Source organism: Colletotrichum spaethianum, assembly GCF_022836535.1.
Source record: "Colletotrichum spaethianum MAFF 239500 DNA, contig14, whole genome shotgun sequence".
In the NCBI taxonomy this organism is placed as follows: domain Eukaryota; kingdom Fungi; phylum Ascomycota; class Sordariomycetes; order Glomerellales; family Glomerellaceae; genus Colletotrichum; species Colletotrichum spaethianum.
Window position 1 is genome coordinate 691,926 of NW_026054784.1, and position 13,499 is coordinate 705,424.

At 34.3% G+C, this 13,499-nt stretch overlaps 2 protein-coding genes across 2 annotated transcripts; both read right to left on the minus strand.

Moving 5' to 3' along the window:
• Nucleotides 1–10,172: 10,172 nt before the first annotated feature.
• ColSpa_06148 (vegetative incompatibility protein HET-E-1) lies at nucleotides 10,173–10,586 on the minus strand (the record flags this gene model as incomplete). The annotated part of the gene is made up of 1 exon (XM_049272360.1): nucleotides 10,173–10,586. The coding sequence occupies one exon, from the start codon at nucleotides 10,584–10,586 to the stop codon at nucleotides 10,173–10,175; it is 414 nt and encodes a 137-aa protein (XP_049128317.1).
• A 537-nt stretch (nucleotides 10,587–11,123) lies between these two features.
• ColSpa_06149 (heterokaryon incompatibility protein s) lies at nucleotides 11,124–11,993 on the minus strand (the record flags this gene model as incomplete). The annotated part of the gene is made up of 1 exon (XM_049272361.1): nucleotides 11,124–11,993. One exon carries the CDS (start codon nucleotides 11,991–11,993, stop codon nucleotides 11,124–11,126), a length of 870 nt encoding a protein of 289 aa, XP_049128318.1.
• Nucleotides 11,994–13,499: the final 1,506 nt, after the last annotated feature.

The following is a 13,499-nucleotide window of genomic DNA, read 5'->3' on the forward strand; positions in this document are numbered from 1 at the left end:
GTTATATAAGTAGAAAGCTATTCTTCTTGCTTATGAAACTTTCTTCTAATCTCCTTAATAAATTTAATCAGCTATTAATTTATATTTCTTATTAAAAATAATTAAAATCCCTTTAGCTTAATAAATTATATAAACTCTACCTTAAATATATAATAAACCTTTTCCTATTAAAAAATAAACTATTTATTAAAATCTTTATATAATAATATTATCAGGTTTTCTTTTAATTACTTAAAATAAAGTATTTCTATGTTAATATACATAATATATATAGTTATCTCTTCTTTAAATAGTACTTATATAATATTAACTAGATTTCCTTAGCGTCTAGGATTCATAGTCTTCTTCTACATATATAATAAGACTTTGCTTTTTACACTTATTTCTTTATATATTAGTAGATATCTATTAATATTATTATATTAGCTTTAATAATTATCTTTTAGATCTTCTTAGAAAACTATGTTATATTTAGTAGTTATTTTATATTATATAACATTAAAATTAGTTTATTTAGTATTATAATATACACTTTATACTTTATATATAGTATAATAAAGATTCTTATTTAGTTTAGCTTAGTAAGTAATAATAGAAATCTGTTTTATATAATAATAAAGCAAAAGTCGTTTTTATTCTATTTACCTAGTTTAGTTTAGTAGATAATAATAGGTAAGATTAAAGCTTCTTAGTATAAGAGACTTTCTAGTATAACCCCTTAGGTATCCCTAAGGATTTTTTACTTTACACAAAGTACAAGACTACTTAGTAGCCTAGCTATAAAGCCTAAGTCTTATCTCTTTACTTTTACTAATCTATAATTATATAAAGTAATTACATAGATTACTAAGTAACTACTAATTAGTATTAAATAAATTCTTTTTTTTTAAAAAAACTTATTTATATAATTATACTTAAGTTAAAGTTAAAATAAACTAAAAATATATTTTCTATAATTATCTTTTTAACTATAAGACTTAGCTTTTATATATAAGATATATAATCTTATATATTCTTAAGTTAATTCAATATAAATATACTTTTAATCCCTTTAATAGATAACTAAGGGCTAAATATCTAGTCTATGCCTTCTGCTATAATATATGTCCCTAAGTCGTGCGTGTTGTATAACTAGCTAGTACTATTATTCTAACACCTAGTAATAACTTATTATTAAAGGTTATTATATATATTATTAACCTTATTCTGCTTTAACTAAACCTAGATAAAGCTACTTAAAAAAAGAAAATTTACAACATCTTTACTACTTTATACTCTGGCTTATATATTCTTTTATATAGTATTATATTAAATAACTATAAAGCTATTTACCTAGTAAATAACATATTTTTCCTAAAGCTAAACATAGTCTAAGTAGTTAAAAAGAGTGATTAATAGGTTAACTTAGGTACTACTTTATACCTTATTTATGTAAAAGGTAAATGTGTAATTAAAGGGATTCTTAGAAGTTAAAATAGAGTAAACTAGGACCTTATACTTAAGAATATAGTATATATAAAGAACTTTTATATAAATATTATATTAAAAGCTTTACTTTATATAATAAGTATTTAATACTTAGGGCTAGATTATACTTTTTAATATAGAGGGTATTTAGATAGCTTTATAGTTAAGTAATTTATATAGAAAATAAATATTACTTTTTTTAAATATAAGCCTTTTTTTAATTACTTTTTTTATATATAAATCCTAGTAAATAACATATCTATAGTTAATATTAACGTAATAAGGTTACCTTATTACAATACTTTTATATAACCTTTATACTACAAAAAGAGTACTTACTTAGACCTTACTTAGCTTTAGTACCTATAAGGCAGCTACTTAGGACCCTAAGCGCTTAAGTAATTAGTCTTAAACGCTTAAGGGGTAAAGATTAAGGTCTATAAGAGATTAGAATGCTCTTATTACTAAATAGCCTATATAAAAAAAGTAGTTTTAAGATAAAAATTAGAATAAAGGTTATTTTACTTATATTATAGAATTACTTAGGACCTCTTTAATTACCTTAAAGGGTATAATAAGAACTTATAGCTTATAGTAATTAAGGATAAATACACTAGCTAACTCTTTAGATTTCTAAGAGTATTAAAAACTTATAAGAATATATTTAGAGTTTTATATATCTTTAAGTAATAAGTAATAAAATAATATAGTTTTGTTTTATATAAGATAAGGCAGGATATAGACTGCTTTATTATAGTAATTAATAGTAATATAGAGTTTTAATAATAAGTAGAAGAAGAGGGGATTAAGGTTAAGACTACTTCTTTATATATAAAGGAGCTAAATAGTAAAGCTAAAAGGGCTAGCTAGAAAATAATAACTAAAGGTATTAAACTACTTTCTAGAGTAAACCTCTTATATAAACTATAAGTTAAAGTAGTAATAGCTAGCATATACCTTTATAACATTAGCCCCTTTTAGTATAATACTTAGCTCTATTTAATTAAGAAAAAAGAGAAATAGTTTAGATAATATTTTTACTAATAATAACCTTAATACTAAGCGACCCTTAGCTAAGACTTATATCTATAATAAGAATAGCTTTATATATATAGCTACTAAGTATACTTTGTTTAGAAGGACCAAAAGAAAGATATAAAAAGATAATACTTTAAAGTAGAACTAAGGGGTTATATTAGATACTTAGTAAGCTATATTTAAAATACTTATAACTTATATTAAATATAAATCCTTTTACTTTAATAAGTTATAATTATATAGAATATAATATTTAATAAAAGCTAATTCTATAAGAAAAACAATATAAAAATAGTAATCTTAGCTAAGAAAATATAAGTAATTATAAATAATATATAATACTTAAGTATAACTTATAACCTAGAATTCTATGTTCTAGGTATTACAAAAAAGGTTAATATTACTCTAATCTTATAAAAAGAACACTTTTTATAATAGCCTTTATTATCTACTTTTATACTAAGAATAATATTTTTAGATAAAAAGAAATAAAGTAACTATAAAGTAAACTGTATCTAGTAAAGAGGATAGTTATTAACCCCTAAACCTTTACTTAAACCAGGAGATATCTTAGATTAAGAGATTAGAACAATAATAACTATTAAGAACTAAGCTATAATAAACAAAAACGTGTTAGAATTCAAGGAAGTTAATTACTTAACTAAGGTAATTAAAGATAAGATTATTGTTTATACTAATTTACTCTTAAATAAGAGGAATAAGACAAAAAAAGAACTAATAATATATTTAAGATTAGTATTTATAAGCTATATTAACTAAGGGCAAGGATTAAGTACTAGTAATTAAGATAGCCTAAACTATAATGCCTTAACCTAGTAAAGTTAATATTAATAAGGCTTGTTACTAGAACTAGTAGTAATAAGCTAATTTAATAAAACAAAGAATACTAGCTACTTCTTTATATTCTTATATTTAGAATAAAGCTAGGATATATTCTTTAATACTTTTTTATTAAAAAGATAAAAAGTATTAGATAAAAAGACTACTAGACACTAAATAATCTATAGTTATATTTATATATTAATTATTTAAGTAAAGTATATTTAAAAGATACTAAAACTATATAATAAAAAAAAGATAAAAGAGCTATTATTTTTACTAAAGAACTAGAAAAAGCTTCTGAACCTTTTTTAGTTATATTAGGACTTTTTCTTGTAAATAGTGAAACTGCGTGAAATAAGGGAAGCCAGTAAGTAGGTAGTTAATACACAAACCACACCAAACACCGAGGTCCTAGTATCGTCACAAGTGCACCTGGAGTGACCGATTACCCTAAGTGACTACCTTAACGCCTAGACCATGAGATACTACTTTTTCTAGGTCCTCTTTAGCCTGATTAGGGCTATAAGCAAACTAGAAAAAATATATCCTTTATGTCTTACAGTCTATTCAGATTTGCCCTTATTACTAAGTAGTATGTATATATGTGTTGTGATCTCTTGAGGAGGAGGATGCCCTCCTAGACCTTGGAGGTCTAGTCAGGCCCAAAGAAACAAAATAACAGTTACTTATTACATGTCTTGTTTAGATATTAAAGTGATGAATTTGTCTGTGTCTATCTAAGTGCCCGTCTAAAGATGTTAAGCTTGTCTCTCTGCTTTATCATGAGATATTAATGCCTTTTCTCTGTGATATTATCTGACTAGAGTCCCCTTTTGTACTTGGAAGGGTCCTGCTTAGTCACGTCTGATCAGGCCTGTGATTGTGTCTACAGGCTAATAAAAGGAAAAATGAAAACATAAAACCCTGCCCCTTTCTAATAGTAGTAACTAAGATTTAGAAGCTTAAGTAGATAGGTACTTAGAAGGTAGTAAACTAGAGTAAAGTCGCTTAGAAACTAATTCTCTTAAAGTAGGTCTTCTTATATAAGATAAACTAGGATAGTCTTTTTAACTATTATAAAGCATAAATCTATATAAAGGGTAATATATAAGAAAAGTATCTTTTTAAATAGACGTATATAGTAACACTTATAGTATAGACTTTTTATATTATAATAGTTATTATAGCTGAATTTAACTTTAAGATATATTATTTTAATATAGTTAATGCGTTTCTAAACGCTAAGAGAGAACTAAATAAACTACTTATTATATATTTTCTTCTAGATAGCTTTAAGATATTAAATAAAATCGTTAAATTATAGTATATACTTTATAGTCTTAGAGACATATTTCTCTTTTAGTATAAGGAACTCTTAGATACTTTATATTATCTTAGGATAAAGGCTATAAGTGAAGACTTATGTCTCTTTTAGACTTTAGATAAGAAGATATTTTTTTTTATATTAATAATATCCTTATATTTTATTATAAGTTTTATATAAGAGATATAAAGAAAATTATAAAAGGAATCTAAATAATATATAAGGTAAAAGACTAAGGCTTAGCTAAATAGTATCTAGGTATATAGATCCTATGTAACTAGCTAGAGCAAAAGATCTATTTAGTCTATGACTAATATATTAAATAAATTACTAAAAGATTTAACCTTATTAACTTAAGGGCATTAATTATTCTATTATTAATAGTTACGCTTAAAAAGAATAACTTTTAAGTAACCTTAGTTAACATAAAGCGTTTCTAAGAGAAGGTTAGATTAATTCTTTATACTGTAATAATGATTTAACTTAACGTTATATTTGTATATACTTTACTTTTATAATTTTTAATAAACCTCTTATATATCTATTAATAGGTAATAAACTAAGTTATTAGATACTTATATTATACTTAGTATTTAGTAATATACTTTAGTACCTTAAAAGGTATATAGATACTACTAATTATAAGCGATGCTTTGTTTATAAATAATGATAAGATATAAAGATTATTTTAAGGATATATTATTTTACTCTTTAAAGGTCTAATTTAGTAAAAGGCTACTTAGTAAAACACTGTTATAATATTAATAACTAAGGCTAAGCTTCTTAGCCTTAAGCATATTATAAAAGAAACTATTACTCTTAAGCGTTTTTTCTAAGATATATAACTTAAGCTTAGTAATATATAAAAGATTAATTATAATAATAATTAAACTATTTACCTTATTATAAGTAAAAGTAATTAAATTTTAATTTATTTATAGTATATTAATATTTAAAATATATAGCTTTAATAAAAATATAGTAAACGTTTATTTAACGTTATATATATATTAATAGATAATATACTAATAGATAGTTTTATTAAGAACTTTATTAGAGTAAAATTTAAGTACTTTAAAGTGCTCTTTAACTTATAAAATATATAAATAAAAATTATATATACTAAAAAAGAAGTATTAGTAGAAAAAGAATACTTATAAACTATTTAAAATTACTATTTATAGCCTATAGGCTTTTATTCCTAGTAGAAGCCTAAAAAAGAAGTTTTTTTAGTGTTATTAACCCCTTAGAAGTACTATATACTGGTCTATAAAAAGCTAATATGTAGGTATAGTTAATGTAGGTATTAACTAACTAATAAGGCTATTAATTATAGCTTAAATAGCGTCTACTTAACCTTTATTTACAACAATAATAGCTATACTAGAGATAAGACTATTAAATAAAGCTAAATTAACTAGTATATTCTTATTAAATAGTACTAGTATTACTTTATTATACTTCTATATACTATACTAAATATTTTTTTTAAAAAAAGGTCTACTTAAATATAATATAGCTTTATAATACACTAATTATTTAGCTAAAAACCTATAAAAATAGTTAAAATTAAATAAATAAATATTATATATAAAAATATATACTTAAAGCTATATTATTACGCTTTATAACTAAGAACTCTTAGGCTAAATAATAAAGCTTAGAACTCTTAATAATTATAATATAAAAAGTCTTACTAAGCGTATAGTATTAGTACTTAAGGGTCTAGCTACTACTTATTAGTATATATTAACCTAAAGAATTACTATATAATATACTTTAAATATACTATAAGTACTTAAAGTTTCTTTAGAGAGTAGGCTCTAAGGTCTTAGTGTATACCTCCTTTTCCTTCTCCTTATCCTTCTCCTTCTCCTTCACCTCTTCCTTTAATATAAACCTAAGAATAGTTATCTTTATTTAATAAAATCAGTAAAAAGCTTAAGTTAAATAAAAAAAAAAAATATATTAGTTAACTACTAATTATAAAAGGCTTTTAAGACTATATTAAAGTAGACTTAGGCGCTAAAGAAAAGAGGTAACTTTAAATTATTCTTATTTTTACTTATAGTACTTGTAGAGAAGTCAGCTAGAAAAGGAGGCTATAAGCTATCCTCTTTAGTGTTAACCTCCTTACTACTATAGCTTCTAGTAAAAGAAGTCTACTCTTATATATTAATACTACTTAAGATATAAAGGACTTAGATAAAAAATAGATATATAAGAAGAAAAGAGACTATAGGCTAGTTACCAAGGGGATCAGAAAAGCTACTACTTTTCCTATTACCTTTATGCATTTTATTATACCTCTTAAGTTAAGCTATATATATTATAGTAATATAAGTATATATAATAGCCTTTTTATTAGTTTTTAGAGGTATTTATTCTTAAATATTAATATTATATAAAGAGCCTATAATATAAGTAAATATATATATATATAATAAAAATAATAATATTTTAAATATATAGTTATTATTATTATAAATAAAAAAAAATAAAAAAAAGGCCTTTTTATTAAGCTAAAAGAAAATAATATTATTAAAAAAAATAAATACTTAACTTAATAATTAATTAGCTAATTAAAGGCTATTAATCTAATTAAATTATTTAAAGGTAATAAAAAGAAAAAAAGTAGTTTTTTACTATTAATAACTAAATATAGTATTATATAACTATTTCTTTTATATTTATTACTTTAAAAATAAATATTTATATCTTTATTTATTTTTTTAAGGTAATTCTTTTATATATAGCTATTATTAGACGTATAATAGTTAAAATCTATTAATCTACTTAGGGGGGTGTGTTATAATGCCCTTATGTATATTATGTAGCCTTGTGAGATTTGCGCTGGGCCTGGATTAACTATTAGTCCGGTCCCTTTGTGCGGATCCACCACGCAGGATACGTATTTATTCGTTTCAGACAAGGCAATCCTGCACATAGAAATCTAAGCCGTTTTCCTTATGTCTTTTCTACCCTAAGTGGTGACTCTACGGCAGGTTTCTAAGGTAACATAGCGCATCAGCGTCTGCTGATGCTGGCCTGTTGCTGAATTCCAGAGTTTAACGGTCCTGTCGTCTGAGGCTGATGCAAGCTGGCGGCCATCAGGAGAAAAGGCTACTGAAATAACCCAGCTGCTATGGCCCTCTAGCGTCTGTTGATGCTGGCCTGTTGCTGGATTCCATAGCCTGATAGTTCCATCGTCTGAGGCTGATGCAAGCTGGCGGCCATCAGAAGAAAAGGCCATTGACCTGGTTTTACTACCACGGCCTTTTAGTGTCCGCCGTTGCTGGCCTGTCACTAGATTCCAGATCTTAATTGTTTTGTCGTCTGAGGCTGATGCAAGCTGGCGGCCATCAGGAGAAAAGGCTACTGACATAACCCAGCTGCTATGGTCCTCTAGCGTCTGTTGATGCTGGCCTGTTTCTGGATTCCATAGCCTAATAGTTTCATCGAGTGAGGCTGACGCAAGCTGGCGGCCATCAGGAGAAAAGGCTACTGACATAACCCAGCTGCTATGGCCCTCTAGCGTCTGTTGATGCTGGCCTGTTTCTGGATTCCATAGCCTAATAGTTTCATCGCGTGAGGCTGACGCAAGCTGGCGGCCATCAGGAGAAAAGGCTACTGAAATAACCCAGCTGCTATGGTCCTCTAGCGTCTGTTGATGCTGGCCTGTTTCTGGATTCCATAGCCTGATAGTTCCATCGTCTGAGGCTGATGCAAGCTGGCGGCCATCAGGAGAAAAGGCCACTGACCTGACTAAGTCGTTATGGCCCTTTAGCGTCTGCTGGCAACAGCCTGTTGCTGGATTCCATAGCCTGATAGTTCTATCGTCTGAGGCTGATGCAAGCTGGCGACCATCAGGAGAGAAGGTTACTGACATGACCAAATATTTATGGCCCTTTAGCGCCTGTTGATGCTGGCCCGTTGTTGGATTCCATAGCCTGATAGTTCCATCGTCTGAGGCTGACGCAAGCTGGCGGCCATCAGGAGAGAAGGTTACTGAGTTAACACCTAGTGAATGGCCTTCTAGAGTTTGCAGGCATGCGCTCCATTCATCTTCTACCAAAGGCTTTAAAGATATCCATTCTGGTTCTTCTTCTTGAAACAGTTGTCTTACTTTACTCTTTGTTGGACTAAATAAGAGTGCTGAGCTATAGATTTGAATGGGACTACCTTCAATACCCACAGTATGATACTTGACGAATAGGAGCATGTCTTGAACAAGTTCGGGTAGCTCAGGAGGCCCTTTCTGTAGGTTAGAAGGGTTAGAATCCAAATAAGAATAATAGCATTTAGTAAGACGCACTTGTACTAAAAACAAAAGTTTAGATAAGATGAGAATCCCGTTCGAAAGGCTATTGATCAGACTTAAGGCTTCTAACCAGTGAAGGTAGTGGCTCTTTAAAAACCCATAAATGATACCGCTGTCGGTAAGTTCTGTGCGATCACTGGCTCCGTCTTCCAAGTGGTTGACCCAGTTGAGGCAGGAGTAGCGAATCGGTGCTAGGGGGTCGGGCTCAGGGCTGCGCTGTGGGACTGGGGCTCCGGGGTGCTTCAAGTCGTACAGGTCTCGTCGTAAGGTGTATCCCATCACATCTATAGACCGCGATGCTATACGGTGATGGATTGCTGCAATAGAGTATCCCAAGACGGCATTGGGCGAGTCTGTAAAATAATCTTTGACAGACTGATGAATGAGGTATACAAATCCCTCTCGAACTGTAAGAAACGAGCTACACATGTCGACAGCCGTCTGAATATGACTGTCGAGATTCATGCCTTCAGGCATATCTGACAACACTCCAAGCTCACATAAAGAAAGTGGTTGGTAGGCGACAGTCGCCATCGAGAGGATGCGGACGCATAGGTTTCTGTCGTCGTCCGATAGTTCATTCTGAACCTGTTCCATCATCCTGCTGTATAGAGGTTGTAAACCTGATGGTGTTTGGTTTATAATTCTCAGCATATTCCAGGGTCGAGTTTTCTGAAGTTCTCGGACGACCAAGTCGACCCAGAGGAAGGTTCCATTAGCTTTTGATCGCAGTTCATACCGGACTTTTTGTTGCTGTTGCTTGTCATTTCTGAGTGATATAAGCTCGGAAACTTTGCTGTCGATGAATGTGTTGATAGCCTGAGTGACGTGCCCCTCATTCAGCTCAAGACTCAGCCTTTTTCGGGAGTCATTTTGCTGAAGGCTCTGCTCGATATCATCCCTGTATCGACTGGACACTATCCATTTGACAGGGCAATCAGACACACTCTTGGCGATGAAATTGAGGAGTGATTGCCGGTCCCGCTCGCACTCGTCCAAGGCATCAACTATCAAGTAGCTCTCTATTGCGACAGGGTCGTGGAGCATGCTGGTAAGAATCCTTGAGAGCTTGTAGAATGCGCTCTCACCTTCAAAAAGCTGTTTGCCAGCGTGTTCGTATGCTTTCTCGATATGTTGGATCAGGGAAGGTTGTTGAAGGATTAAAAGGTACATCAACCCTCACAGGACGGCAGTGGCGTTGTCTAGGTTTCGTGCGGTTCCCTGGCAAAGGAAGAACGAAAGGGGCTGCGCTTGTGACTTGGATAGCTCGTCGATGATGCCGCACAGCAGCATTGTCTTGCCTTTTCCAGCGTCACCCTTGATCCAGAGCAGCCGGCTTTTCCTGTCGTCTCGCCATTGGCGGAATTCATCATGGTCTAGAATCCACTGGTATGATTCCTTGATAAGACCACCTTTTGTATCTTCGATACGCGTCTTCTCATCCCGAGAATCGACCAGTAGCAAATCGGCGAGACAATTGCGTTGTGATCCGTTATAATTGTGGATGATGGTATCACCCACCTGAAGTCGGCCGTGGCCGTCGATGGTTGCAGTTCCGAGGTGGTTTGCTTTTGCCGCGTGTCTGTCGCTCATGGTTGTTGCCTCTTCGATGGCAATTTCGTCATTCAGTAACACAAGACGTAGGCTGGTTTTTGCTGTCTCTTGTGTGTCGCGATGGGGACGACGTGATGGTTGAATATGCCTATCATACACAAAAGAGGGGAAAGGTTGCGGCGCAGTTGCAAGACACGCTTGTTATATACGAGGCTTACTGCAACATGGTGGGGAAGCAACACGTTGCAGCCAATCGTCGAGGCGGCCTTGCCGCGACAGATTGACGGAGGCTAGGGGGGACTAAGGTACTCCCCGTACCGCTTATCCTCTGGCTCGATAGACCAACAAGGAAGCTCCAAATGGCCAGTAGACATTAGGTACTACGTAGTGCCGTCAAATGACTGATGTTGTGGTGCACAATTCGCAACACGCCTCCATCACATACCGCATGCAGTAGGTTTAAAAGAAAGGGGGGGGGGATATCGGAAATATAAGAGTCGATATTGAAAAGACGAGGCCACAACTGTGAAGTACCACATAGGCCCCGCTTAGCCAACAGTAAGGTCAAGGGTGGCATCAGTCGAAAATACCTCGCCCACCATACCGATTTCCAATGTGCACTGCCGTGGTGCCTCTCGCTGCCACTGAACCTGCCCCATTCTCAGTCCGATCCGTATAGCGCGTAGCCGGGTCCAAGGCAGCTTCGCTCCACTCGTTCCCCACCCGAATCTTTGCCTGTTCCTCCGCGCTGATGACCTCGGCGTAGTTCCTTCCCGTCATGCCTTCAAATTTCTCCCGGACTGCTTCTGATAAAACACTATCGGCTTCCTGGGCGGCGTCTTGTAGCATTGTCAAGCTCTCTTCGTCTTCCACTGCATCAATCTCCAGCCTCGCGAGTCTGCGGCGGGCCTGCTCAGCGGGGAACAGCGTCTCCAAGGCATCCACAAAGTCCATCATCTCATTCACCAGCTTGTTGAAGTTCTTGCCATCGTAGAGCGCCCACGTTACCTTCTTCGTAAGGCTCGTTTTCTTCTGCCGCTGGCCGGCAATGAGACTAAGCCTGCGATGTAGTTGCTGGGCTACTGGTTGCATGCCCGTGTCTGTAAGGCGTACCAAATCCTCATGATTTGCGCCGATCTCGTAATGCTTGGAAGACCTTTGTAGCGTCTGGAACAGATCGTTGATCTGCTCCAAGATTGATTGCACCTGAAGGGAGGATCTGTCGCCTGGCGTGTTGGTAGTAAAGCAAGGGTTCTCGTTGATCGCGACGGCTTCGCCCCATCTACTGAGTCGGGCTTTGGCGATATCAATTCTCAGTAGGCTGCGCTCGAAATCTCGACCAAAATGGCGGCCCATTTGAATGTACTCGAAGCAGTCAACGCAGTTGTTGAATAAGGACGCTATGCTCAAGGCGCCTGCCACGACGCCAAAGGTTTCTGCGGCCATGACTGGAGTGATGCGAACTTTTGGCGCTCTGAGAGTAACTATGCCGCTGGAATCAGGCTGCATGAGAGATGTCTGTCGAGAGAGGGCCACCTTCTTTTTGATATGGGTGTCAAAGGAGACAGTCGCCTAAGCCTGCTGACTAAATGAGGGGCTAACCAGAACGGGCACACGTTCGAGGCCTTCATGACATTGAATATTCATTCTTGCAAAAGAATGACGATAACTCTCTTTTGTTGCCAGCGCAGGCCCCAAACCTTGTAGACCACGAGCGAGTCCAATCACCACCGTAGTCGTCTAGTATGAGGCACTACTAGGCGCGAAAGCACATGGCTCGCTGCTTGCTAAATTCTCGGGCGTTATCGCCTCGACTCAAAATGCTTTGGTGCGTAAATTAGGTAACTTAGAGCGGACAGGTTCGTAATGACCTTTCAGCCTACTGTTACCAAATTTCGCTGAGATGCCTTGCAAGCTTGCGCTGGGAAGAGAGCCAATCCCACCCGCCATGACACTTTCTTGTGCGCTGACAGTGCCACGGTATAAGTTGCTCATCAACACGATGCATTGAGATTTGTAGGGTAGCAGCAGGCTAGTATCATAGTAGCACTATCCACAGACTGGTGCTCCCGAAGCACTTCGAGTTACTCATCGCTCATAACATTACTAACAACCCAGTGCCAAGAAGCACCGCAGGCCTCCAGGACACTGGCTTCGTCGAGCCTAATAGCAGATTTTGGCGGGGGTCGACAATCTTGACAGATTGCTAGTTAGGCAGATTGCCCTCGCAACCTCTTTGTTGGTGCATTGTTCCAGATCTCTAGCTATACGGTCCTCATACTCTTGGTGACCGAATTAGATACCACTGGTAAGCTAAGAATATCACTACGCCCGACATTGTCTGTTTTCATGGGCGATGTGCTGACCGGGGACGACGTAACAGAGTTGACCGAAGACAGGTTGCCGAATACATTTGTTTTACAGCGTAGAACTCCAAGATTGACAGCCGCGACGAAGGTAAATCTGGCTTATCCACTTAAAAAAAAATGTCATTAGTTAGTTCTGTTACCATTGGATCGGGCAACTAGACTAGTAGAGCTCTCACATGGCCGTTAACTACGCCAAGAAGGCCTCTGTCGGTCTGCTTTGCATCTATAGAAGATTCCGGAGAGCTGGGCCTTCAATCCTTCAACAGTGACCTGGAATTATCAGAAGAAAAGCAAGTAACAGTTATTGTGCCAGCTCAAGGAAGTAAATCTTAAGCCCAGCCTAATATCCTCCCGAAGACAGCAAATTTGGCAATTGGCTTTGTGGCAGTTTCTGTAAGTAAAACACGCAAAAGTAATTACCAAAGTAAACTCAACTGTTGTTGGATTCTCCAAATTTTGATGCGGCTTCCCTCAAAGATGAAGAGAACAGAAGATCTTTTACCCGCAATGATTTGCCGGCGATTCTGAGCGTTGATACCACTTGCATCGTTGTGATCGAGTCTCCCCCAAGAGCGAAAAACGA